The sequence below is a fragment of the Drosophila santomea genome, chromosome X, assembly GCF_016746245.2.
Source record: "Drosophila santomea strain STO CAGO 1482 chromosome X, Prin_Dsan_1.1, whole genome shotgun sequence".
NCBI lineage: Eukaryota > Metazoa > Arthropoda > Insecta > Diptera > Drosophilidae > Drosophila > Drosophila santomea.
Window position 1 is genome coordinate 2,728,221 of NC_053021.2, and position 26,681 is coordinate 2,754,901.

Here is a 26,681-nt window from a genome sequence, read left to right on the forward strand (position 1 = left end):
GAGTAACACCAAAATCTTGCCAGATAAAAATAAGAGAAAAAAAAAACACACTTGTTTCGATATTCGCTGCGTACGGCGAATTTGTTGCGGCGAATTGCAGTTGTAGCCGTGTTAGTGTGAGCGTGTGCCTGTATGCGGCATTCAGCGGGACTTCTTGTGTGCGTGCACCGCATTTCGCCGGCTATTGCGCATTGTCGGCGACACGGGAATAGTTCCGCCACTTCAGCGTCAACTTTAGAGGTGCTCGGATCGGCTCGTATTTCGACAACACCTTCGCAGACAAGGCCAAATTGCTGAGCATCGCGCAAGACGCCAGAAACGACGGCGGAGAGTAACCTAACGTAAGTACTGTTGAATATTATTAATCAAGTGCAATAGTTGTAAAAACGGGAAGTGTACAGCAAAGAAAAAAACCAATTGTTGAGGCCAGCAAAAAAGTCATGCTCTTGTGTGCCTTTGTGTTCGTTCGAGTTTGCGTCGCATGTGTGTGAGCTTTTGCGACTGTGTTTGTGTAAGTGTGTCTGCATAAGTTTTCCGCAGAACTTATCGTGTAAAGAATCCCATCGCCTTTTATATAAATATTATTTCATACATCGATTCAAATTCGCGTCGTCCCGGTCTCGAGCGAGAGATGTAAGGACATTTATAATCAATAATGGCGTATTACGGGCTGGAGTGTAGAAAGTTGAATTAACTTATCGATAAATCGTTTGAATTTATCGATAACTTGTATTCTATAAACCTTGCTTTGCCAGCTACTCGTAGAGTAGCCACTACGTAGTACGTGGAAGGAAAGCTTCTTACCTTTTATAGAATATACTATTTTTAACCAGGCTCACAAGGAGAGTCGATCTCGGCCGTTTGTCTGTCCGTATAAATACCGAGATATCGGACAATATGCGACCTGAAGAGCTAAGATTAGGGAAACAGATTCTAATGGCGGTCACGCGGCGCAATTTTCGATGCTAAGCATTTTTGACCAACATTCTCCCAATTATATTTAAACTTTTCCATAAGGATCCCGTGCGGAGAAGAGTCTGGTAGTCCTTGCAACATATATTACTTTACCGATTGGTTAACCGGATTTCTCCATCAACTCCTATAACGCACATAAATATGGATAAAGTACAGTACCTCGCAGAAAGAAAGAAATACAACAGCAAGAATGTAAAAGGCAACGAGAGGTACTTTGACCAAAATATGGTTAATTTTTTGTGCCCTATAACGGCACTATCTTATATTTTTGTAATATCGGCAAAATACACCAACATTTTTGAAAATATTTTTCAAACTAAAAAGTAATGTGTGTACATTTATTGTAGACAAATGTATTAAGTGCATATATGAATGTAATGATTACACAATATGTGCATAAAAAAGATCTTTTAAAAAATCTTTTTAAGCATAGCATATGGACTGTGAAAGCTAATCGACAAAGAACATATCACAAGTGAAAAACGACCGAATTGTGTTAATTCGTATATTATATATTCCCATCGCTGGAAAAATCCCATCGACAATTGAGTGTTACCGATTTGTTGTTGCCCGGACTTACCAAAAACTTAACCACTTTCTATTGATTATTTTGACGTACTCTTTCCACAAAAGGACCGAATACCAAATAACAATATTTTCGGTCAATTATTTCTCGAGAGCCATGTATACTGGCTAGTCAAGATAATTGATACTTATGATGCTTTTGCTACAGTAATAGTAATCAAGGATTAGAGCAACACGTTTCCGTCGTGCTACTACGCCTTGATAGTTTAAAACAAGAGAGAACGCTATAGTCGAGTTCCCCGACTATCTGATACCCGTTACTCAGCTAGTGGAAGGGAGAAGGAGAGTCTTAAACACAGTTTTTGGCGGTTTGTAGGCGTTATAGTGGGCGTGGCAGAAAGTTTTTTGGCAAATCGGTAGAAATTTACAAGACTAATACAAAAATGAAAAAATATCAAAACATTTTTCAAAAGTGTGGGCGTAGCAGCTTTGGGCGGTTTGTGGGCGTTATAGTGGGCGTGGCAGAAAGTTTTTTGGCAAATCGATAGAAATTTAGAAGAGTCTGGAGTCTGTATGCTTAATCTCAACTTTCTAGCTTTTGTAGTTCCTGAGATCACAGCGTTCATACGGACGGACAGACAGACGGACAGACGGACATGGTCATATCGACTCGGCTATTGGTCCTGATCAAGAATATATATACTTTATATGGTCGGAAACGCTTCCTTCTGCCTGTTACATACTTTTCAACGAATCTAGTATACCCTTTTACTCTACGAGTAACGGGTATAAAAAGTTTTACCAATGCTCGAATAAAATTAAGCAATATAGCACTGGTTAAGGAACATGAAGGAACGCTATAGATAGGTGCTTGGACTGCACAATGTTCCATCTTTTCGAAAATAGCGATAGGTATTTTTAACAGATTTTATTTAAAGGATATTAAACATATCCTCCCCGAGTTATAAAAAAAAAAAAACAAACTTGTTGCAAGTTTTTGCATTTATTTTTAAAAAGCTCTTGTTTATCATACAACACTAATATAAATGTGATGTTACTTATCTTACCCGCAAATATCGTAGTTTCTTGTATAGTTGAAATACTTGAAAATTTCTCCTTTCTTTTCCTTTTGTTCGCTCATTTGTACATTTTTTGGACGTCTTCTCATTTTGTATATATACGAGTTGGAAAATTCGCCGTATTTAGTTCGTGTATATGTATTTGGTATTCTCCGATCGACGGACCTTTAAGTCCATTTCGTAATACTGTGAAGTAAAGCCTGCTAAATTATTTTTTTTGGGAGAGTTCAAACTGCAACGGTATGTAAGAAACAGCACGCTCTACCATGCATATATATAATTAAATATGATAAATGACAATGGGTTTGGATGTTAGCAGTGGGGTCTTCTAGACTATCTATATTCTTGATCAGCGCGAGCTGCCACGTCGCATAAAATTCTTGGACTTTTTGATTTGCTCAAGAGCCGCTGAATGTTTTAATGCCGTTTCGCAGAAAACTAGGTAGACGCTGGTTCGAATGGCTGTTCCCAACTTCAGTTAGTAGGTACGGGATTTGTGAAAGGCGTACATATGTAAATAAGTGTGTGTATATATCATGTTGGCTGTTTTATTTACGTTTTTGATCGCAACGCCGTGGGATTTTTTCCTCCGCAAAAACAACAGCAAGAATATCGAACGTCTTACGCTCTAATACACTCACACTTGGGCGCTGCCAAACGCACACAACTACTGCTTGCGGCGAATTCACTTCCACTGACGGCGTGCGCGAGTAGTGATCACACTTAAGCATTATCGATAGTCCGCTGTGCAAAAAATTGTTAAGTGTTTGTCATTTTTAAAACATAAAGAAATTTAGTTACGGGAAATTATTTGCTATGTTGGTCGCTATATGATGGTTGCATTGCATTGCAACGTACTACGATACGATTACACTACCGACAAAGATATTTTAGTTTGCTGCGACGTTATCGATTTTTATTGAATCCACCCGGTTTCGGTCGGTTTCGGCGCCACAGATGTTGTTGTCATGCCTTTGACGACGCCGTTGTGTGCTGCCTCCTTTAGAAACGTTAATTAAGTTTGAGAAATGAAAGGAAGTTGTGTTCTGTGTATGCACTGCATATATGAGAAGTCGCGGTTTTAAGAGACATTAATGACACATTAGTTGTGCTCATTCGGTGAGTGATGTGAGCTGAAGTGCCGGAGCCGCTGGAATAGAAACCATGCCGTTTAGTTAACCCATGTAATTAATAAACCCATAACCCCAAACAATCGCAGAGGAGTCGGATCCGGGATCGAGCGAACAGTGTCTGCTGCAGAATGGAGGACAGCGAGGACGACGTGGTGGAGGTGAGCTGCGATAGGACGATGGAGAAGAAGGTCCACGCCAAGCTGTTGGAGATCCGTAAGTTTGTGCCCTTTATTCAGCGTGTGCGAAAGGACTTCCAGAAGACTTTGTCCAAAGTTCAGGGCCAGCGTCTGGATGCCCTGGTTGGCCTGCTGGAGCGCGAGTAAGTCATCGACCACGGGACGAACACCAAACTTGGTTATCCATCATATCCACTCCTTCGTTTCAGAAATGTATCGATGAACTCTCTTAACAAGATCGAGGGGATCATCGAAAAGCTAAAGACGCGATTCAAGCCGGTAAGTCCAAGTGCGGGTCACAGGTATGGCCACATCGTTTAATCATGTTCCAATCCTTAATTTTCGTTGTGCAGAGGATCGAAGTGGACACTGGCGAAATCATTGATATCAGTGACAACACAGAGTATGATTCCACCGCGTCGACTTCCTCCGGATCAACCACACAGCCGCCAGACCAAGGAGAAAGGAGTTCACCCCTTTCCCCATCGGCTCACACAAAGTCGGCTAAAAGGTCAAATAGCTCACTTAACCTGGCATCAGCGGCTACCAAGGCCAAGCCAGCGACACCAAAGAAACAGGAGCTGGAGCGCAGGTCAAAAGCTTCTTGCTCTATATACACAAAGACTTCTTCTGTCGTTGCCAAGGAGATTCCAGTTTCTCCAGCCAGTTCAAAGGCTTCCGGGTCTTTGAACTCCCCAAAGACTCCCAGCTCCAAGCCATCAGATGAGGTGCAGCTGACCTCACCAGAACCACGTAGCTCCCGTCAAGCTGTTGCTCAGGATATGACGACACCAACCATTCCAGAACCAACATCCGCGGCGGCTAAGAAACTCCATAAGCATTCCACCCCTTCTCCTGGCAGTCGCGGAGTTCTGGCTGCCATGCAGAAGGCTTTAATGGAAGAGAAGAAGCAGCGTGCTGGCGCGCAAAAAGCGACAACAAACGCTGCACCGCAGCCAGAGGTGAATTTCTCGCGGCGATCTTATACAACATCGCCACAGTTAACCCGCCGCTCACCAGCAAAGCCTGTGAATGCGGATAGCCCGGATTTTGCGCGCCGGAGCACATCGCTTGTACAGCCTGCTCCTCGGCAGGAAGCCTCTCCAAGGCAATCCAAAAAAGACGTACCCGTATCGTCGTCGGTACAGGATTTACCTGCTTTGGTCAGTGCCAGCACACCAAGCCCCGCAAATATGCTTGAGGAAGCCCGCAAGAAGCTGGCAGCTTTGCGAGATGGAGCAGGAACGGCCACATGTATGCCTCCACTGTCCTCAAACATAAACGATCCACGCGGCAGAAAGGGCCAAAACCTGCCTAAACCGAACATCAATAATGACAACGACATAAGCTTAACACTGCCGCCGCCTGCGCGAACTCCCTCGCCTATTCCGCCGCCACCGAGCATGAGGCCCGGTACGTGGGCACCATTTTCAAATGCTCCCCTGGAGAGCGGCTTTGCAATCCAGCGTGCTCCGCGGCGCAACTCAGTATCTCCGGGAGATTCTCGAGCCTTTGGGGATGCTTTGGCAAAGGACCCTGGCCTTGAACCCAGGTCCTTCTATGGCATTGACTCCCGAGAACCACGTGACCCTCGCATCTGGAAAAACAAGTCCGCCCAGCGAGAGCAACAGCAGCAACAGCAACTGACGCCTCAGGCACAAGTTCCGCCGTATGCCAGTGACCCGCGTCGTGCTACAAGCATCTACAGCGGTTACGAAGAGACGGCCAATAGAGGGCAATCTAATAGTAATAATAATAATTATAATCACAATGTTAACGCCAATGGAAATTCATGCAAGTCCAACTGGAGTGACAATCAAAATGGAGGCGGTTCAAACCCAAGACCCTTTCCGAACAATCAAAATGGGAATGAATATGCAGGTGGGTTTAATGGATCGCATAGTTTCAGGGGCGGATTCCGTGGCGGTCACAACAACCGGGGCTTTGGCAACCCAGGTTCCCGCTATGAGCGACCCAAAGACGTGCCACGTACATACGGCGAGCACCGCAAAGCCAAGGCCCGCGCTGAGGCGGAGGCCAAGGCTAAGGCTGCGGCGGAGCTGCGTCAATTGGAAGCGGAAGTTATGCGGCAATTGGAAGCCGAAGAAAAGCGTAGACAGCTTGCCGCCGAAAAGAAGCAAAAGTCGGATGAGAGCGAGGCGGAGAAGTCGAAAACGCCGGTGACGAATTTGCCGGAATTGGACACCTCCTACCGCAACGTTACTCTCGGTCCGTTAAGCAAAAAGCTAGACTTTCGAATACCGAAGAAAACGCTACCAGCGGCAGCGACAATAACCTCAACAAGCTCAGTCAATGGAAATGGGGATAATTTAGGCTGCTCCTCAAATTCCCCCGCAAGCAAAAGCTGTGATGCCAAACAGGACAAAGATACTTATAAGAATAAAGATAGACATTTAGATAAGACTAAGGATAAAGACAAGGTAGATAAGGGCAAAGAAAAGCCGGAGAACACGCTGGATAAGTCTGAGAAGCATCACAAACCGCAGGATAAGAAGGCCAACGACAAGGAGAAGAGCAAGTCCGACAAACAGGAGAAGAAGAGACTGAATAGGGAGCATGAAAAGAAATCGAAAGTCGAGAGCTCCCGCGAGCTCATGGACTCGAATAGCGTGGTCAGTGAGGACAGCTCGGAAAATACGGACAATTTGGAAAATGAACCGCCACTTAGCGAGACCAACTCGTCTCCTGTGCCAGAGCTAGCTCCCGGCACTCCGGACAGTCAACAGGCCCAGCCAGTGAGTGAAGAGTTGGACATGCTGGCCAAGATCCGTAAAACATTTGGAATTGGAACAAAGTCTTCCCTTACGTCTTCAGCAAAAGCTGCACCAAAGCGACGGTTAGATGGTGGAGATGAGGACACGTTGGAAAAACCGACTAAAAAGAACTGCGGGACGTGGGTGGCAAAGCCTGCCAATGAAAAATCGGAGGATGATACTATCGAAGAAAATAAATCCACCAAGAAAGTAAATAAAGAGTGTGACGAGACGAGAGAGGAGGAGGAGGATACTGAATTGGATAAGACTCCAAAGATCTCCAAGATAAAAATTGTCCTTGGTCCCAATGCCCATTCACTGGTGGTGCATTCTGATGATGACATCAAGAGCAGGGAACAAAAGTTCATGGACAACAAGACATTTAATGATGACCACGATGATGAGGAGGTGCCCGGGCCTTCACTTCAATTCCTACACCGGATCATGAAGCGACGCAGCTCCATGGCTCCTACATATAGTAAGCCATTGGTGGACAAGGATAAGATTTCTTCTTCCAGTTTTACCTACGAGGATCTGCCGCAGCAGAAACGCGGGTCTCAGAACGCCCGAAACCTGGCCAACATGTTCAAGAAAACTGATGACAACTGCAGCTTATCCACGCACAACATTATTACCGGCAAACGTCGCACTCGCGGATGTGAGGCCTCCTTTAACGAGACCCAATTGAGTCGAAGCTGCTTTGGCTTAGGCCAGATAAACAGGACGCGGGCAAAGGTCAGCGAGGGTAAAGCTACCAGGGCAAAAACTCCGGCCCCTGCGAAAGATTCTATGCGTGCTGATGTTAATGCAGTAGCTCCAATTCCCCCTCCAAATCGTAAGCGGAAAAGGCAGACCGTTCACAAGGAATCACCGGATGTGCAAGTGGAGCCTAAAAAGGCTCGCTTGGAGGCCGAGGAGTTGAAGGAGGTCAGTGACACACCTGATGAGCGGCCGGCAGAGAACAGCGTGGAAGTCTCCCAAATGAAAGAGGATGTAAAGTCCGCAGAGCCACTGCCCGTTTCCGAGATTGAAACAACACCAAAGCCTCGCGCAAAACCGCGAAGGAAGCGTAATGAGCTGGACAAGCTCAACGAGGACATTGCGCAGATGTACTACGGCGAGGAAGTGCTACGGGCCACCGGACGCAGGGCTTGTACCCGGCGTTCCCGCACTCCCTCGCTGGCACGATCCAGTAGCCGGCATTCCCGCACGTCCTCTCTATCGCAAGGCGATAGCATCTCCACCGTATCGGATTGTAGTTCCATATTCGTGCGAAACACGGCGCGAAGGGGCAAAGCCTTCAGAACATCCGAGAGCGGTATCAATCGTGCCACGTTTAAGGCAACCAAAGATGCAAAGAAACCAATGTTGTGCCGTGTGCGGATCCAGCGATGTGCTGCATTGCTGGAGATGCTTAAGGACGAGGAAAAGGAGGAGCAGAAGAAGAAGGATGAGCGGAAGCAAACAAAGCCGTTGAAAAAAGCCGTTGAAAAGGGGAAAAGTAAGAAACATACAATTGCCAACATAAATCCCGAATGGCACTCCAAATCGATGGCTGTCATCAAGTGTGTCGTCTGCTCGAAGTTGATTCGCAGAAGCCCCCTCTGTCATTATATGATGTGCCATAAGGAGCACTATGCCGCCCGATTGCCACCCGATGTGCTTACGGAGCTGCGAGATGGTCGCGGAAATCGCCCGGATTACTGGATTTCACAACGCGGCATCCACACATTGCACTTCACTTGCCCGTTCTGCCAGAAGCCACTGCTCCTCTGCCAACTGGGCCTGATCGATCACCTCTCCGCCCACATGGGCGAGTCGCGATTCCACTGCTCCAGGTGTAATATGCCGCAGAACCGCCTCAGTAGGCTGCAGGCCCACACCGCAACCTGTGGGCCGGGTGCCAAGCCTGTGAGTAGCAACAACGGCCGCCTGCCGATGAGTGTTCACGTGTGCCACATCTGTCAGTTTCTGCAGTACAGCAGGGAAAATATGGACCGGCACCTTATGGTTCAGCATGGTCTAACGAAGGAGGAGATGCAGGGTATCGGACAGGAGGAGTTGCTTATCTGCAACACAACGGACGTCCCAGCTGCCGAGTCGAATGAGGACGGCAGCGTCATTGTGCGAGGGACACTGGACAACAGACCGAAGCCAAGCACATCCAAGTCAATCAAAAAGAGTAAACAGCAAAAGAAGGCCAATATGCGCTTCATAAAAATGGTCAAAAAATCCGTACGGCTAGTGAAGCGCGAAAGAGAAGAGCAGAATGAACAGAAGGAGGCCCAGGAAGCACAAGTGCAAGAGCAGGAGGACGAAGGGCCAGCGGTCAAAATGGAGGATGATCTGGAAGTGCCGGAGCTACCTCCGCCTCCGCCAGAAAGGGAGCCCGTGCTAGTGGTCAATGAGTGTCTAATGAACTCTGAAATGGACACGGACTTGGAAGAAGTTCTGGAACAGTCCCTTCAAAATACGACCCCAATGGTGGACGAAAAGCCAGTGGTGCTGCTCGGTGGGTGCACAGAACTGGCGGAGCCTACTGTCTCAAATCCCGAGCCTGCCGATGATCCATCTGCACAGGAAGAAGATGGCGATTCTGCTGATGAACATGTGGATGTGGAAACAGTAGTGGCTTCTCCTCAGCCACAGCCACAGCCTGCGCTGACGGCGACGTCCATCGTGACGTCCATGGTGACGGAAGTCAGTCTTGCCGAATTGGCTGGGGATGTGCTTGATGGGATTGGCAGTGACGGATCCGACGTTGAGAATGATGATGATTCAGAGCAAGAGGATACCAATAACAAAAACGTCGACGAGGCCAATAATAGAAGTAGTGATGACGATGGTGCGCTTACCGACGAGTGGGTGGATCTGGAAACTGCGAAGATCAACTCCAAGGCCTCCAAGAGCATTTTTCACGTGTTCAATCGCTTCTGCTCGCGCCTGAACAAAGGACCCCGATCAAGCAAAGCTGTGCCCTCGAATGGTAGTCAATGCAGCGATGGCAGCAACGACGACGTCCCTGATCCCAGCGAGCTTATGCCCACAATGCAACCATTGGAGCCGGAACCGGAACCGGAGCCGGAGGATTTATCCACATCTACGGGTGCTAAGTCGCTAACCAAGCGGGTGGAGAATGTGGCCTTTCGAAAGTCCTCATCAGATGAGGACCAACATCGACTGGCATCCTATTACTGCGTGCAGCCGGGCTGCCCTTTCCTCTTCTCCGATGAGCTGGAAGGCCTCGAGAATCACTTTGCATTGGAGCACCCTCTGGTTCGATGGAGCGGCAAATGTGGCATGTGCCATCAAAAACTGAATGCAACGGGAACGATTCTTGGAATTTCCGAGGAGTTGCGTCACATGAGGGACGTGCACATGCAAGACAGATCCACCCTACCTTCTCAGCCATCTGCGGAAGAAATTCCAGCCGTTGTGGAATTACAGCCTGAATCTCAACCTGAATCAGCACCTGATCCCGTCCCCGTGCTTTGCAAGCTACGCGTTCGACGCTTCACTGGCGACCGCCTTGTTGCGGATTCACAAGCGGAGAAGACCCAACCGGAAGAAATAGTTTCACCGGATGCTGATAATCAGCAAAATGGGATGCTAAGGGATTTGCTGGCGGCGGAACCACGGCCACCCAATCAGCAGTCGGACTTCCACGCCTCCGGCTTGGGCGAGTTCCTTTCCGCCAAGCCCGATTCTACTGGGCCGTCAGCAGAGCCAGCCGAGCAGCAGCTCGTAATAGTTGGCTATCCGAGTGGCTTGGGCTTGAAAATCAGCCAGGTTTTCAGCAGAACTCAAATTTCGGAGGACGCAGTGCTATCGCCAGTCGTTAACGATCCTCTGCCCGTGGAGGCATCTGCTCCTGCCGCCGTTGAAGAGAATCGTAATCGCTTTAGATGCATGGCCAACAACTGCAATTTCACCGCTCACAAGGTCATGTTCGTCCGGGAGCACATGAAGTTCCACAGCTTCAGTTTCAGCAGCGGTCACCTGAATTGCGCGTACTGCTCCCATGTGGCAGTCGATGTGGATGATTACTTGCGCCACGGAGTTATCATTCACGACCTGGCACCGCGCTCCGATCTGGAGAGTTCCACTGGACCACCATCTGTTAGCCAGAAAATCCGGGATATGCTCAACCTGCGAGATAGTGCGAGCAGCGGGGGTGTTTCAACTGCAACCACCAGCGGCAGCGACGCTGCCCAATCGGCCATCAACGGCAATGAGCCAGCGGCGGCGGGATCAACCGCCGGCCCCACCTCTCTTGGCTCCCTGTCTGATGTGATCGTGGGTCTGTTAAAATCCACGGGATACAGTGGTGAGTGAACTAGACTATAGCTAATCTGTTTCATATGTCTTAGCCTTCATCTGTATTCCTTGTATCCCTTGTATCCCTTGACCAGACGATAAACTATTCGCCTGTCCCCTAAAAGGCTGCATCGTGAGGCTGACGGGTGAGCAGTTTGTGAACCATCTGCGCTACCACATCCGTAGCACCCATTTGGGCAGCGGGTTGGTGAGATGCAAGTTCTGCCCCCGGGCGATGCAACCGCCGGCACTCCGTACGCATCTGCAACAGTACCACGCCCGCCACAGCATCTTCTGCGGCATTTGTTTGGCCACATCGGTCAACAAGCTCATCATGTTGTATCACATGCGCACGGTGCACTGCAGGGCCTACAACAGGACTAACCGGCCGATAGAGCTCGTGCCGCTGCCTGTGAAGCCCGACGCTGCCAAGAAAAGTGTAGAAACGCAATGTTTTGTTGCCGTCTTGGAACACCCCTTTGGCAACCTTCAGATGCAGAATTTTCAGCGCAAGTTGTTCGAGGAAATGAACCGCCGATGCTCGGGCACAAAGACGGAATTCCGGAGCTCCGAGGTGCATCTACTGCCATCGCAACCGATGTTCCAGGAACCGCTGCGCTGTGCGGAATGCCCCTTCTCCAGCTCGGTAAGGACCAACATGCAGGTACACCTCTACGAGCACAAAGAAGAGAACATTCGGGAGGCCTACAAAAGGGAGGAAGCGCTAGCAGTTCGAGAAGCAACTGTTCAGGCGCGTGCAGTGGTGGCACCGCAGAGGCCAGTCATCGATTTGGAAGAACCATCTTCTTCTGGGCAGCCGCAGCCCGAACCAGTAGTTCCTGGAACCCACAAGCCCGTCAAGCCGCCGTTTAACTTTGTGCCCTCGGATCTACGCTACCGCTGTGGCTTCTTCCTGTGTGGCTTGCTGTGTTCCTCGGAATCGGCGATGCGCAAACACATGATGGCTAACCACAAATACTCAGAGGTGGTGAGCTGCCCGCACTGCAAGAAGTCCCAAGGTCACGTTTGCGTAGAAAAGTACACGGATCACCTTTCCATGCATAAGCGGTACATCTTTCAATGCGGTAGTTGCTCACGCCATAATAGCAGACGTGCCATCGAACGGCACATCCAGGAGCGTCACCTTAACAAAAATGTGGACTTGATCGTACACCGCCACAGTGACACCAACGAAACGACCGACGTCCGCTGGCTGAAGGCGCGTAAGTGTAGAATTTCACCGACCTTTATCCGAAACGCCCACTCAAGTGTTATTTAACCCCACTCTCTAGCTAAACTGGCGCGCGAAGCGACAATGGAGTACACGTGTAACCTGTGCCTCCAGTGCTTTCCTACGACCGTGCAGATCATGGCGCATGCGGCGTCCGTTCACGAGCGGAACTACCAGTACCACTGCCCGTACTGTGCCTTTGGTGGAAACTTCGCCACCGTGCTCATTGAACACATTCTTCGCGAGCACCCGGAAAGGGACGTGCAGCCAGTGCAAATTTACCAGCGCATCGTGTGTAAGAGCAAGCAGACACTGGGCTTCTACTGTACCATATGTCACAAAGCGGCCACCAGCTACCAAAAGATGGCTGCGCACTGCGAAGAGAAGCACATGTCGCGCAGCCAGGTGCAATGTCCCCACTGCGCCTTCGGGCATTCGCTGGAGCGCCAGGTAGCCTTACACATACACGAGACGCACCCCAATGAAACCGGACTGGCAGTGGTCCAGTTCGAACGTGTGCTTAACGAAATCCCAGACAGCATAAGTTGGGAGATGGGTCGCCCCATCGAAATAGACCCTGAGAAGGAGAAGGAACAGAACAATGAGCAGGGCGTGATCCTGCCACTAAACCAGAGACGGAACTCGGGAGTAAGGCAATTGCAGGAGCCACAGATTGTAACGGAAGTGGTGGACCTGCTGGATTCAGACGACGAGACGGACGAGCCCAGCGAAAATGATGAATCGGTAAGTGAAATGGGTAATGCAGGACCTAATTTGGGAGTCTGGTACAAATTATTTACCTTTTGTCAATATTATTCCGCAACAGAAAATCATGGAGTTCGCCTGCACGCACTGCGGCGGAACAAACACAAACTTGCCGGACCTACGCACCCAGCACTGGGCTCGCGATCATCCGGACCAGCCCTTCTATTTCCGCGTGCAGCCACTGCTGCTCTGCTGCGAGTGCAAGAGCTTTAAGGGCAACCCAAAGGCACTGCGCGAGCACCTGCTTAGGGAGCACGGCATCCTGAAAATAGTGGCTGCGGACATTCGTCAACCGTCGGAGTGCGCGTACTGCGACTACCGCTATGCCAACTGGCAGGATCTTGCGCAGCACATCAGTCGATTGGGTCATCTGCCCAATGATCTGAAGCACGTAACAAATGCTGAACTGGATGCCCTAATGCTGCTCAGTGCCAGTGGAAGTGGTGGGATCATAAACGAATACTACCAGTGCGGATTGTGCAGTGTGGTGATGCCGACGAAGGCGACTATTGGCCAGCACGGTCAAGTGGAGCACAGCAAGCCAGGCGAGCGTTTTTGCTTCCGGCAGCTGGTGTCGGCGGTGATCTATCACTGTTCCTACTGCATCTTCACTTCGACCGATGAACTGACCACGCTGCGCCATATGTTGGACCACTACAGCCGCTTCCTGGTTTGTCAGTTCTGCACTCGCTCCCAGCCGGGTGGCTTCGATGAGTACATCCAGCACTGCTACACTTACCACCGGAACGATTTGAATAGCTTCCGAGAAGTGCATACGTTTAACGATCTGAAGAAGTTCCTTATGCAGGTACATTACCAATTCCAGAATGGTTTGATTATCACAAAAAGCAGCCTGCGCTATACACGTTATAATACAGACAGTATAATGCGTAAGCTAGACAATGAGCTAATGTCTAAGGCCCACAGGCCACCAATTCCGCGTCTACATATCAGACTCAAATCGACTGGGGTCCAGTTGCAGAGCCAGGAGCAGGAGGCTCAAGTGCAGGAACCTGTCTCGTTGGTGCGGATCGCAAAGCGGCGCAAAACGCTCAATCCTGGCGAACTACTCCGTCAGGCAAATGGGGCTCAGCCACAGACGCCGCCCACAGCTGTCGAAAATGCCGCTCCTTCCACTTCGTCGGTGGCGGCTACTTTTGCTACGGCAGGGTCTCTCATCACCATTCTGAAGCGCCGCAACAGTCTCGTTGTTCGCCCTGCAACCAGAAACTTGGATCAACACTAACACCACACCATTATTATTATTATTATGTCGTCTATTGATCCCCATTATGCAAAATTAGTGCTAGTTTCAAACTATTTAAGAATTGAAAACAATTTTTTTTAAACTTAATTAAGATATAATGTTTACTACATTTGTAAGAGTAAAAACTGATAAGGACCTTGGAGACTAACTGATATTGGCTTCAATTAATTAAACTATGGTTTTAATTGTAGTAACTCTCATTTCAATTCGGCTCCCTTAAAAAAGTGGTATAACGTAGCAGGGAGTGAAGATGAATCTTTAAGCAAACAGAGATTGTTATTGTAGCGGTCGGATTATTTAATATGATCAGCTCTACTAATTCTATTTAAAATCCGAGATGTGTTTCACGACCGATAAGCATGCGGGTGGTATCTATATCTCGTCCATATACCCATGCTCGTAGGCATGACGGACAATTTTGAAGACCTCCTCGTTGGCCACGTCACCGCCAATGTCCAGCGACAGCTTGTAGCATGCCTGGCCGTGCATATCTGTTTCACAGAGACGCGACAATTCAGCGCAGTCCGTCTCACTGCCCATCAGCCAGGGCTTAAAGTGCATGCAGACCATCACCCCGTAGAAGGCATATCGCTTGAAGTGGGCCTCAAAGCGTTCGTAACTGTGGATAGCATGGATTAAATGAGAATCATGGAAATTAAAGAAAAATTATGTCTCATCCACCTGTAATCAGCTAGGAGCTCTTCAACACGCTCGTCGCTCAATTCATCCCGGTTGCGATGCAGCACTAGTTCCAGCATTTCGCTCATGTACTTGTGGTATTTCTTCAGGAGATCTGCGAAGATCTCTGCTCTGCCCTCGGGCGGCGTGTTCATGTACATAAAGAAGCTCAGGTCAATGGCCGTGGTGCTGAAGCGCAACTCTTGAAAATCAATGGTCTTAATGGAATCCACTTGGCCATCGTCGCCATAGTGGAACAACACATTGTTACGATTGTAGTCTCCATGCAGGAATGTGGCAAAGTGACTATCTGGCTGATCGTCCGCATAGGACGCGGTACGAATCCTCTCCAGCAGATGCGTGGGATTTGTAAAGTACTTTTCGCGCAGACGCTCGATGGCGACGGCAAAGCCGGCATCTGAGTCCTTTAAAAGCTGCTCCCTCTGCCGATCGTAAAATTCGTAAAAACGATCAAAGGTCACACGATAGACCATATCGAAGCTGTTTTTTCCTGTGCTGGAGACGAAGGGCAAGTCAACCACGCCCGAACGCAGGCGGGCATGAACCTGCGGCTGCAGTATTCGTATGGCATAGCCTAGGGCATGAAAGGGCCCAATCAGTTTGACCATTGCGTCCAGCTGATCTCGACGGAGAGTCACACGCGGGCCCATCTCGTAGCCTTCGCCCTTTAGATGCTTTACAGCCAGGACGGATTCGCGTTCAGTCCCAAGGTCTGCAATATAAGGCAAAGATTAGCAGGGCTAGAGGAACAATTCAGCTGTACACACTATTGACCCTTCCGAACTTGGCAAAGTAGCAGCGCGGCACCCAGTTGGACACCATCTCGCTGGACAGATGACTCGTCCGCAGCAGGTGCTCATAGGCAGGCAGAATTTCGGCGTACGCGAACACCTCGTTGGCGAACTGGATGTACGAGTTGCTCTGCTCGCGGAATTCCTCCGAACCCTTCATAAACTTGACCATAACGACCTCAGTCCGCACCCGTTCGGCGACCACGAGATCCAACTGCACCGTGTACAGGGCGGACATGAATCCGTCCAACCCAGTGGAGCACTCAACTCGGTGGCCCTCCAGCGTCACCCCCGAGCCGAAATACTTAAAGATTTCGTACACCAGGCTGCGCTCGATGTAGTCCAATTGCTGCTGCTGCGTCGACATTGTGCCCTGGCGAATGGAGAGTTGCAATTGCAGTTGATTGTCGCTTTCACGGCCAGTGCGTTAACCTGCCCCCAATTCCCGATATACGTATCTATATGCATATGTACGTACAGGCTTCCTCTTCACCAACCAGTTACTGCAATAACTGCGATAACTGCGATCTCTGCGAGACTGTTTGGTGGTCACTTGTGGAGCGATTCTTATATAGAGGCGCTATCATCACGCACTGGAACCCACGCCGCCGCAATCCCCCAGCGGGGCGGCAGGCCGGGAGGATCGTGGTGAAATTCATCGAGATACACGTAGAATTTGAGCATTAAAGGCTTTGGGTTGCATATCAGATCAGATCACATTTGTATGTATGTATGTAGCTTTGTTTGTTAGTTGCGGCACAGCTGATTGCGTGACTATCGGCTATAGCCGGCTGTTCGGCCAGGGCTGCAAAGACAAATGGAAAGTGTTAATAATGTTGTACTGTGTTATTTATTTAATCGAAAACCCGCAAATTGGAAATGGTGTATAGAGGTGGTGCGTAATTAAAATAAAATGAAAATGGAAAATCTGAAAATTAACGAGTTACATTTGATTAACTGGCTAAGAGTCTGCTTGAATCAATAGTGAATGGCGTGACTCACGACCGTGGTCCGATACCGGCGGCACGCACGTGGGAAATGCCCATCTCTAGATTGGATTGCGCAAAAATAAACAGAACGCAACTTGTTTTTGTGCTCGGCAAATTGTTCTGCAGTTTACTTAATTATTTATTCATTAAATACGATACACCTTGTGGAAAGCTTAGCCCACCAAAGCTTACCAATGAGTGAGTACACTGCATTTAGTAGCTCACAACTGACCCCCTAAATCTTGGCTAGATCACCAACCATGAACTCTTCGATTTTGTATTTATTAAAAAATGTTAAATTACAAAAAAAATGTATCACAATTAGAATTATTTTCGTTTCTTCCTTTTGTCGCTGTTGCTGTTGTTCTTGTCGTGCTTTTTTTTAGTAGAAAAGTGAAAAGTTGAATGAATATTACATTGGATCGTGTGCGCCGCGCCGGAAGCCCTAGAACTTGGAGTCATTGTTTCGGTGGACATGGCGTCGCTTGCCTGAAAACGATTCAGATTAGCGTATTGTATGTGCACATCCTTATCCCTGGCACATCCCAGGATCAGCGTTGCACTTACGACCGTTGCAGTGGCGCCCATAGAATCCCGGATGGCACTTGCAGTGCTTGTGGGAGCCGCAGGTGCCGTTGCGACACTTGCAAATGGAGCGCTGCTTGCGCCCGATCTCGCAGTGATCGCCTCGTAGTCCGTTGGGACAGCGGCACAGGTTGTTGCCGATGCAGCGGCCTTCGTTCTTGCAGGGTATCACACACTTGGCTGTGAAGAAAATGGTTGGATAACGTTCAGAGGATCGCCTCGACGAGCAGGACCTTTGATACTCACAGTACTCGCAATGCAGGCCGTAGTAACCCTTGGAGCACTGGCACTTGTCCTTCTGTATGCACTTGCCGCCATTCAAACACTTGTCTTTGCAAATACCTGTTGATTACAGTGGGATTTCATTAGTTGCGCTTCTCAAGCACATTCAATTCTTATATAATGCCCAGTTATCTTGCCCTGAGTGTGCTAATCATAGCGTTCCCTCCTTTCCTTCGCAGATGGAATGCTGAGAAGAGTCCTTAGCCGGCCCGAGCCACGCCTGCTCTCCATGCGCTGCCAGAGCTCAGCAACTGGAGAAGGAGGCAGCCCTGACACCACCTCGCTGCGTCCACGACCAAATGCGCTCACAGATGAGATAATACGCGTTGATCATGCCGGCGAATTGGGAGCAGATCGCATTTACGCCGGGCAAATGGCCATTCTGGGCAACGGACCGCTGGGCAAGACCATCGGACACATGTGGGAACAGGAGAAGGAGCACCGTAAACAGTTCGAACAGCTCATCCAGCAGCACCGCGTGCGACCAACGATTATGACGCCGATTTGGAACGTGGCCGGATTTGTGCTGGGTGCCGGAACCGCTCTCATGGGCGAAAAGGCAGCCATGGCTTGCACGGTGGCAGTGGAGACGGTGATCGTGGAGCACTACAACGACCAGCTGCGCCAGATAATGGAGGCACCGAACCCGAATAAGGTAAGCACTGATTGCAATCACCAGAGAACGGACCAACTAACAACGTTTTATGGTTTTTTAGGAGCTGTTGGCCACCATCACCAAGTTCCGGGACGAGGAACAGGAGCACCACGACACGGGCATTGATCACGGGGCCGAGCAAGCGCCCTTTTACCAGGCCATGACCGAGGTAATCAAGTTCGGCTGCAAGACGGCTATTGCCATCTCGAAGAAGATCTAGGCTGGAACAGTTGGGCCCCCCCTGTATATACCAAAACCAAATTATCTGTTCCGCTACCGTGTTAAGCATTAAAGATAGAGCTAAATGTCCAGAACAGACGCGTCTACTCACCACCTTCGCACTGCGTGCCTTGGTAGCCCTCTGGACAGGTGCAGACTGACGGCGCGGTGCAGTTGCCGCCGTTGAGGCACTGCGGGAAACAGAAGGCCGTCTCGCAGTATTGGCCCGTGTAGCCCACGTTGCACTTGCAGATGTGGTGCTCGTTGCAGTAGCCGTTCTTGCCGCACTTCAAGCTGCATTCTGGATCGGGAGCTTAAGTTTTTTTAGTTTAGTTCAATCGTTCGCAGGTCACGAGGCATTAACACTCATTTAACACTCAGTCACATTTGACTCACACTAAACGGAGCACATCGGAAGCACAAAGAGGGGCAGGTTGGAGTGGACAGTGGATACATAGATCGAGAGATAGATACAAAAGCGGTTGGCTTGGGAGCGAGGGTAGATCGAATCGAATTTTTATTGGGGCTATCAACCCGTAATTTACTATCGAGAATGAGATTGAAGAACTTTCGAACTCAAGAATGAATGTACTTTGAGAAGAAACTATTGCTGAATTTATCACATATTATAAAAAAAGTAATATGTGGCTATAATTTAAGATGTCATTAAGTAGTTACTTTTGCCAGAGATTCTCTTCGATAGCCCGAGTAATTTAGTGCCGTGGAAGAAGTGAAGAGCTGGGTGCGGAGGTATCGTGAAAAGCGACTACATGGGGGCAATGGAATGGAATCGATTGGGAGTCGGGTGGGCGTGGATGTCATGCTGGGATCGCACATGGATGGCTGATGGGAGGAGTGTGCACAACATGTATGTATATGCTAAATTACAATTACTATCGACTAGATAAAAGCATTGCTTGATATTTCATATACACTACCTTGCAAAGTTGTTAGTGAAGTAGGGTTGGAAGCGTCTATATCATACACACCTCTGTGGGCGCATTCCTTTTTGAAGTTGAGGCGAATGGGTGTGCCCGAGAGCGGCTTGTTGTGGCGCGTCTGGATCTTGAGGCCGACGTTGAAGGACGCGGTGCCGGAGCTGTTGCCGGTGCAGGGCAGGAATATGCTAAAATCTGGCTTGGAATGAGGCTAGTTGCCGGACAGCGATCATCTCTGCCGCACTACTTACTCTTCTGCTCCTGCGGAATGCGTCCGCTCTTGCGAATGGACAGCGTTGGCGCCTTTAAAATGCTTTCGTCCATGGTCTGCAGGCGGTCGAAGTCGTAGAAGTACTTGCGACGTCCCGACTTCCATGTGAAGTTAACGTAGTTCACCTCCGAGGGAATGACCAGGAAGTTGTACAGCGTGGTGTCCCTCAGATCGTTGGTCACCCGGCTGTTGTGTATAGCGTACAGGCGTTCCGAGTAGCCCTGTGGAAAGTAGAGCGCTGTGGAGGAGCAGGAATGGGTCAATGTCCAGGTACGTCTACAATCTACTAACTTTATTTAAGCAGATTTGGATATTTGCTCAAAACGAGGATAGGCATTATTCACCAACCTGTAAGCATTTTGAGCTGCTGCTCGTTGATCCACAACGAGATGCCGCTCTCCTCGTTGCGATTGTGCCGGCTTCCACCGCCTCCTCCGTTTCCGACGCCACCTCCTCCTCCACCGCCACCACCCTGCTGTTTCTTTCGTTGGCCCCGACGCGGCTGGTGGCCATGGCCAACGAAGCTGGCGTCCTGGTCCGCAAAGTTGTCCAGGCCATCGCTGGTGCTGCTGTGGCCCTCCTCTGAGCTGGCCGAGTCCGCTCTTCTGTTATTGTTATTGTTATTCCGATTGTGGTGCTGGCGACACTCGAGCTGGTTGATGCAGAGGAGCGTGTGCACGATCAGCACCAGATATAACCACTTGACCAGGCAGCCGATACCCTGATGTGTCATAGTTTCCCCAGCTGCCAAAGCAAACCGAAACGGAGATTGAGATTGAAATTAAAAATAAACGTTGCCCGTGCATTATGGCCTGGTCAGGCCATACTCCCCAACTCACACGTACACCCAATCCCCTCCAGACATCGGATATCTGATTGCTTATTGCCGATCACTGATTGCCAATCCCACACCCATACAGTTTGTTTATCTTTTGCCATATTTGCAGACCCGCGATCTATTTGCGATTCGGTTTCACTGCTCTGGACGCGGGCATTTTCTAGTCGCTGGAGGGGATTGAGAATAGTCTGTGTGCTGGCACTTTAGATTTCCAAGAAAAGTGCTTATATATATTTCGGCTTTTTACTGTCCAACTAATTTAAAATTAAATTAAACTCTACAGTCAGAAATAAATTATGAAACATAAACGAAGAGCAAAGTTGCCAACCAGAAATTGAAGTGTCCCCATTCCGGTGCATCCCCCAACTCTTTCAGCTTGGCCAGATTGAAGCGCTAAGGGGCAGTCGCTCAAAACGATGCAGAAGTGGAGGAAGAGCAGGTACAAAGTCGTTAGCACTTTGCCCGGTGTGAAGTTACCCAAGTCAACGAGGGCCATCTCCAGCTCCAGCTTCAGCTCCAGCCAGCCTTGTTGCACGACAGACCGGACAGCCAGAAGCCAGACGTTTAACACGGCCAACAAGTGAACGGCCAAAAGTGTTCCAGTGATGCCTCTTTGACCTTTTTTTATTTGGACACTCTGGACAAGGAAAATACAAACTCTTATTCAAACTCAGTATTCAGTATGTGCACGAATATCTCTACTGAATTCACTAAACTCACTCAAGAATTCGCGTGTTTCGAAGCCTAGCTTCAAAGTGCCTTCATCTGAGAGCAAATCGACTGAGGTGTGTGAAACAGGTCCCAGTCTTGAGTTTTCACATTAAGGTTTCAATTTGGCTTCCGCTAAAAAAGAAAAAGAGCTCTTCTGGTGGCTCTGAAGAGACTCGCAGCACTACAGACTGGTCAAGCGATCGATCGAGCGCTGTCTGTCCATGTCCAGTCCATCACGTATGAATGGGTTGATTCGAGATCTGGGGACAGGGCAAACGACGATGATGGGCAAGAAAACAAGTTAAGTTGTCTTAATAAGATCAAACATGGCGATTATGAGGAATTACTTGGAGATAATGACATCGGCCAGCGTCAGCCAGCAAAAGGCTCTGGCTCTTGAAGATTCAGTTTTACAATCGGGCAGCAGCCGAAATCCAACTGCAACTCATCTGCAAAACGGCCTGGGAAATGAATTCGTTAAGTGAACTAATTGCTTCCCTGGATTCCCACGTACATGCATAAATATAGATGTATATATGTATATCCGATTCGTAATTGAATCAGTGGTTGGAAATTCGTTGGCGGAAGTACTGCAGCGTATTGCAACGCAATATGAATATAGAACATAAACGGGAACGTCATATGGCATCAGAGATTGGAATTGAAATCGGGATGGTGTATCTCGGGATCTGGGATCTCGGGATCGGGACCGGGACCGAGCCAGACCTCGATTTCCTATAAATACGGCGTCCACGCTTTGTTTTGAAATTATTTTTATTTTGTGCTAATTAATGGTCGGCCGATAAGGAAGCACATGATGGCGATAGCCGGCTCCGGCGCATAGATAATCCCATGGTCAATCTAAGTCCGAATCGGAATCGGAATTTCCAGCTAAGGCGCGCTCGCAGGGTGAGGAAAGCTTAGTCAGCGTGGAATCAATATGGCTAAACCTGACTTGAAGGTTTTCACAAAGGTGTAAAGTGTATAAATATCCAAATAGGTATTAACTTAACCTTTTGACACTTTTGGTTACACGGAGCAGTTAGCAAGTTTGCCAAATACATATTGCAAATCAACTACTGCTGCACTACTGAAGAATTCGCGTTTCTACTTCTCCTTCAAGTACTGTGTGAGGATCAGGTGCAGCCTGGGAATAAGAGGTGAGGATTGGCCGTTGTTATCAGGGCGATGGAATGAAGATGAGGCCATGCATTGTTAGTGCTGTCGTCAACGATATAATTGCTTCAGCTGGAGAGAAAAAAGGGACAGATTAACATTTTAGCGTGAAAGAAGCGAGAGGAGGAGGAGGTGGATGATAGGATGGAGTAGCAGTAGCAATCAAAGTAGGAACAGCAGCAGCAGCAACAACAATTTGTTAGCTCTTTACGATTATTGCCTTTCTCACACCTTATTACCAAGAAAATAAAGAAGCAGCATCCGCAGGGGCAACAACAAATACTCGACGATGAGACGTGAAAATACAAATAAAAAAAGAACCCAAACACACACACAGGGTACAACAAAAGGCCACAACGAGAACAAGAAGCTGCCCCTTGGAGTGGAGTGGACTCGACTGGACTGCAGTGGACTGGAGAGTGGACTGGGAGTGGACTGGCAGTGGAGTGGGATGGAACTGAGACTGGAAAAGGAAGTGGGGGCGGGGGAGAGGCACTGGAAATCGCACACTCACAGCCATTGGTGGTGTACTGCAGGTGCAAGCGAGAGGCAAGTAGTTCATAAACAATCCCAACATAAACAAGAGAGAACGCTATAGTCGAGTTCCCCGACTATCTGATACCCGTTACTCAGCTAGTGTAAGAGCGAAGGACAGTTTTTGGCGGTTTGTGGGCGTTAGAGTGGGCGTGGCCAAAAGTTTTTTGGCAAATCGATAGAAATTTACAAGACCAATACAAAAATGAAAAAATATTAAAACATTTTTCAAAAATGTGGGCGTGGCAGTTTTGGGCGGTTTGTGGGCGTTAGAGTGGGCGTGGCAACCTAAATCGACAAACTTGCGCTGCGTCTATGTCCCTGGAGTCTGTATACTCAATCTCAACTTTCTAGCTTTTGTAGTTCCTGAGATCTCGACGTTCATACGGACAGACGGACAGACGGACAGACAGACGGACGGACAGACGGACATGTCCAGATCGACTCGGCTACTGATCCTGATCAAGAATATATATACTTTATATGGTCGGAAACGCTTCCTTCTGCCTGTTACATACTTTTCAACGAATCTAGTATACCCTTTTACTCTACGAGTAACGGGTATAAAAATGACATACACCGAGAAAAGAATTCCTAGAGATTTCAACTTATGCCTACAGTTATCTTAAAAAAAGTGCCTCAAAGCCGCGAAAGAATTTAGAATTCTATGATTATTTTATACAGATATGCAGATGATAACATACCGGCAATTGCTTATTAAATATCGTGTATGTTTCTCCTTGTGTATAGAAAGAGAGTACAAGCAATTTGTTGACTAAAAAAAGACAAAGTCATCGGCTTAAAGGATTTCAAATGAACAAGCAAGCCAAATGAGCAAGGATGAGCGAGGGGAACGCTTGTTTTGGGAGGAGGAGAGTTACTTTCCCGGCTACCGACCGATTTAAATGATGTCCAGTGCTCAACAGCAATAACAACAACAGCACCAAGTGGCACTTGCAGGTCTGTTTGCTTAATGAAACAACAGCGACACACTCACACTGGCACACACACACACACACACAAAGTAACACCAAGAGAGTGTGTGAAACACCAACAAAAACACCTTGGGCAAATAATGCAGACAGGACGGCCACAATCGACTTCGTAAATACTCATCAATTTTTCCAAATTGGCCAATTTTTATCGTAAGCGTATCTGTAAGATATAAAAGTATCTACCAGATATAAAATTATCTTACAGATATAAAAGTATATACAAGATAAAAAAGTATCTTCAAGATACAGAAGTATCCTGATTCTATGATTCTAAGAATATTATATTCCCCGTGTAGGTCATAACTGTGACACCTGACCTAGAGGGTGCTGGCCTATTCGTGCTTCGCTAGACTGGCGCAGCCCATTAATCCTGGCTGCTACTCCTACTGATGATAACGATCACCAATTGAGTGGCAAAAGAGAGTGGGAGGAGGAGGAGGAGTAGAAGGAGGAGAGCCAGACAACAGGCGGATAACAACGCCTGTCTCCAAGTGGACTCAAGTGCCGCAGGAGGTGGAGGTGACTGCGGAGAAGGAGTTGGAGTTGAAGTTCGGGTTGGAGGACGAGGACGAGTAGGAGGAGAAGGAGAAGGGGCAGCACAGCGAGACACGCAGGCTGCTGGACGACCGGCAGCATAAGCACCAGCAGCAGAAGCAGAAGCTACTTGAGAGCCGCAGAATTCCGATTCCGATGAGGCGATCGTGTGTCTATATGCATGCTGGAGAGCAGCCGCTCAGCCACTCCATTCCACTCCACTCCACTCCATTACCAGTTCGCAGATCGCCGCATCCAGCGAACAGCATACAGCATACAGCTCCAAGGAGCTGGCAATCAAATGGCCAACGTTGGACAATGACTTTCACGCCTTTCGAGCGCGCCAAAACGAACATGTCAAGTACAGCCGACCAGCAGGCATCCCAGATACCCTACCAACGTAGGTAGCTTTGGTAGTTTGATTATAGTTTTTCTGACAAGTAATCTTTTCACTATCGTACAAAAAAAATGACTTTATTGATTTCTTGGAGAAGTTAAGATCAAGACAATGTTATCTTTGATAATTTAGCTTATCTGTTTTGCACTATTCAACACCACATTATTTTATATCTGTGCACTTCTCACAAAAATGCTCCCCGATTTCAATTTCCGTTGCGGTCGATCAGCACTTAAGCCTTCAATCTGGACACCAACTCTCGATCTTTCGATCCAGGAGCTGGAAAGCACAGGGGAAGTATTCGTTTACTTTGGACAGACCATCGCCCCATTGATATGGTACAAAAATATGCAAGTACTTTCGCACTTTAGCGGTTTGTTTAGTTCTTATCATTGCGCTGTGCGAGATTAACTCTGCATGTCTGGCAATGTTTTCACAACAATCACATCAACTTAAGATCACAGGTTAGTTTTCAATTTTGAAATTTTTTTGCACACTTTACGTACTCGTTGGCTGTCGCCGGGCTTAAAAAACAAAAAATGCCGTCGGTACGTTGACAAAATGTACGAGGCGAAAAACAAATAAAATTTAGTTTTGGAGCCTTGTAGTTTCCGATTAGTATGAGCCTTAAACTTTTCACGTATTTCGTTGGCTCGAAAGCTCTTTGGATTCAGACTCAAACGCGAAAAGAGTTCGTTTTTGACACTTCAAAATCCCGCTAAGTTTCGAGGTGCGACCGTCGCACTGCAGCTCCTGAGCTCATCTGAACACTCCAACGAAAACCGGCGAACGTTTAGATCGAATCGCAGTGATGCCCGCTTTTCAGTCGAATCACTGCTAAAAACAAAGAAAGAACAAGAGGCTTAAATGCAAGATTACTCTCTTAATTTAAATCGAATCTCAAATATAAATAAATATCATTAGCATTGGACCAAGTTAGAACCTTATAATAAAATACGATGATTAGAAAATTATTTAAAAAAATGTATGTACTCGCACCTCCTAATGCATTCGTTATACTTTACAAACAAGTTGAACATAGTTTAGTAACACAAAAATGCTTCTGGGTATTGGTAGTGGTACAAAAGGACTATAAATCTAATACAGAGAAAAATAGCCAAATTGGCATCACTGCTACTGTTGCCTCTCTCGAACCTTCAAACAAACAATCTCAATCTGAAGCACATTTTGCGCTCTCTCAAACCGCTTCAAGCCGCAACCTCGCACTTAAAAGCATTTAATAAATTAAATTTAAAATTTATATTATTTAATCAAATTCATCAAATTGTTCATGAAATATTTTATTTATATTTATTTTATTTATTATATTGATTTATTTGGCATTTTAACTTAAATCCAATTGCAACCAACTATATTAATGCATCCCCTTTTATTTAGATTAACGCCAGCTAACCATTCATATGCTAACCCAATACTTGGAAATAGTAAATATTTAATCGATGTGGTGATCCATCACTAACAAATAAACAAATCAAATTAAGGCAATCCACATTAAATAAAAAGTATATTTCTTGTATTAATTACCGATTTTTTACTTGGTCCGTCGGTCGCCAAGCAAATTTTCTCCGGTCGAAACTGCCAACTTTACAAGTTCCAGGCACCAGGCGAACAGAAACAGTAGCAAGCGCCAGCTGGCCGCTCAAATTTAACCAAAACAGCTGATCGCTTTTTCATGATGGCCGCCCCATACGTTTTTCCAGTCGCCATTTGACCAATGGGAAGCTAGCGATGTAGGGGTAACCGTTAGTTTTTCCATGAGCCCGCCCTATAAGTCTTTCCAGTCAGCAGTCAACGATCATGTCAG

At 47.8% G+C, this 26,681-nt stretch overlaps 4 protein-coding genes across 10 annotated transcripts; 2 read left to right on the forward strand and 2 right to left on the reverse strand.

Annotated features, from left to right (window-relative positions):
- Positions 1-213: 213 nt before the first annotated feature.
- LOC120455206 lies at positions 214-14,413 on the forward strand. Of its 2 annotated transcripts, none has more exons than XM_039641163.2 (7): positions 214-341; positions 3,799-4,031; positions 4,098-4,167; positions 4,242-10,989; positions 11,075-12,202; positions 12,272-12,954; positions 13,037-14,413. In XM_039641163.2, exons 2-7 carry the CDS (start codon positions 3,841-3,843, stop codon positions 14,219-14,221), a joined length of 10,005 nt encoding a protein of 3,334 aa, XP_039497097.1. In that variant the 5' UTR covers positions 214-341; positions 3,799-3,840; the 3' UTR covers positions 14,222-14,413. The 2 variants fall into 2 exon arrangements, with proteins under 2 accessions (XP_039497097.1, XP_039497096.1); XM_039641162.2 differs by lacking the exon at positions 214-341 and adding an exon at positions 2,905-3,698.
- A 105-nt stretch (positions 14,414-14,518) lies between these two features.
- Positions 14,519-16,458, reverse strand: LOC120455208. Of its 3 annotated transcripts, none has more exons than XM_039641167.2 (4): positions 16,211-16,458; positions 15,709-16,105; positions 14,924-15,653; positions 14,519-14,861 (listed from the first exon to the last, which is right to left on the reverse strand). In XM_039641167.2, the coding sequence occupies exons 2-4, from the start codon at positions 16,097-16,099 to the stop codon at positions 14,615-14,617; spliced, it is 1,368 nt and encodes a 455-aa protein (XP_039497101.1). In that variant the 5' UTR covers positions 16,100-16,105; positions 16,211-16,458; the 3' UTR covers positions 14,519-14,614. The 3 variants fall into 3 exon arrangements, with proteins under 3 accessions (XP_039497101.1, XP_039497100.1, XP_043862468.1); XM_039641166.2 differs by having other exon boundaries at positions 16,165-16,458; XM_044006533.1 differs by having other exon boundaries at positions 15,709-16,458.
- A 323-nt stretch (positions 16,459-16,781) lies between these two features.
- LOC120455211 (5-demethoxyubiquinone hydroxylase, mitochondrial) lies at positions 16,782-18,569 on the forward strand. The gene is made up of 3 exons (XM_039641172.1): positions 16,782-16,919; positions 17,768-18,243; positions 18,305-18,569. Exons 1-3 carry the CDS (start codon positions 16,916-16,918, stop codon positions 18,461-18,463), a joined length of 639 nt encoding a protein of 212 aa, XP_039497106.1. The 5' UTR covers positions 16,782-16,915; the 3' UTR covers positions 18,464-18,569.
- LOC120455209 (protein shifted) lies at positions 17,029-25,728 on the reverse strand. 4 transcript variants are annotated; one of them, XM_039641171.2, is made up of 8 exons: positions 25,363-25,728; positions 20,020-20,415; positions 19,652-19,909; positions 19,452-19,595; positions 18,575-18,763; positions 17,553-17,648; positions 17,289-17,486; positions 17,029-17,210 (listed from the first exon to the last, which is right to left on the reverse strand). In XM_039641171.2, the coding sequence occupies exons 2-8, from the start codon at positions 20,402-20,404 to the stop codon at positions 17,167-17,169; spliced, it is 1,314 nt and encodes a 437-aa protein (XP_039497105.1). In that variant the 5' UTR covers positions 20,405-20,415; positions 25,363-25,728; the 3' UTR covers positions 17,029-17,166. The 4 variants fall into 4 exon arrangements, with proteins under 4 accessions (XP_039497105.1, XP_039497104.1, XP_039497103.1 ...); XM_039641170.2 differs by having other exon boundaries at positions 18,575-18,775; positions 25,363-25,727; XM_039641169.2 differs by having other exon boundaries at positions 19,401-19,595; positions 25,363-25,723.
- Between the last annotated feature and the right edge of the window lie 953 nt (positions 25,729-26,681).

Excerpts from the sequence above, each read along its gene's own strand:
- LOC120455206 (XM_039641163.2), top strand. The coding sequence starts at position 3,841 with ATGGAGGACAGCGAGGACGACGTGGTGGAGGTGAGCTGCGATAGGACG. Across the intron at positions 10,990-11,074 it reads AAAATCCACGGGATACAGTG|ACGATAAACTATTCGCCTGT; the intron begins GTGAGTGAACTA and ends TCCCTTGACCAG. Across the intron at positions 12,955-13,036 it reads CCAGCGAAAATGATGAATCG|AAAATCATGGAGTTCGCCTG; the intron begins GTAAGTGAAATG and ends ATTCCGCAACAG.
- LOC120455209 (XM_039641168.2), bottom strand. The coding sequence starts at position 20,404 with ATGACACATCAGGGTATCGGCTGCCTGGTCAAGTGGTTATATCTGGTG. Across the intron at positions 17,649-18,574 it reads AGGCACGCAGTGCGAAGGTG|GTATTTGCAAAGACAAGTGT; the intron begins GTGAGTAGACGC and ends TGTAATCAACAG. Across the intron at positions 17,211-17,288 it reads TGGGCGCCACTGCAACGGTC|GCAAGCGACGCCATGTCCAC; the intron begins GTAAGTGCAACG and ends AATCGTTTTCAG.
- LOC120455208 (XM_039641166.2), bottom strand. The coding sequence starts at position 16,200 with ATGCATATAGATACGTATATCGGGAATTGGGGGCAG. Across the intron at positions 16,106-16,164 it reads ATATCGGGAATTGGGGGCAG|GGCACAATGTCGACGCAGCA; the intron begins GTTAACGCACTG and ends TCCATTCGCCAG. Across the intron at positions 15,654-15,708 it reads CAAGTTCGGAAGGGTCAATA|ACCTTGGGACTGAACGCGAA; the intron begins GTGTGTACAGCT and ends CTTATATTGCAG.
- LOC120455211 (XM_039641172.1), top strand. Across the intron at positions 18,244-18,304 it reads AGGCACCGAACCCGAATAAG|GAGCTGTTGGCCACCATCAC; the intron begins GTAAGCACTGAT and ends ATGGTTTTTTAG.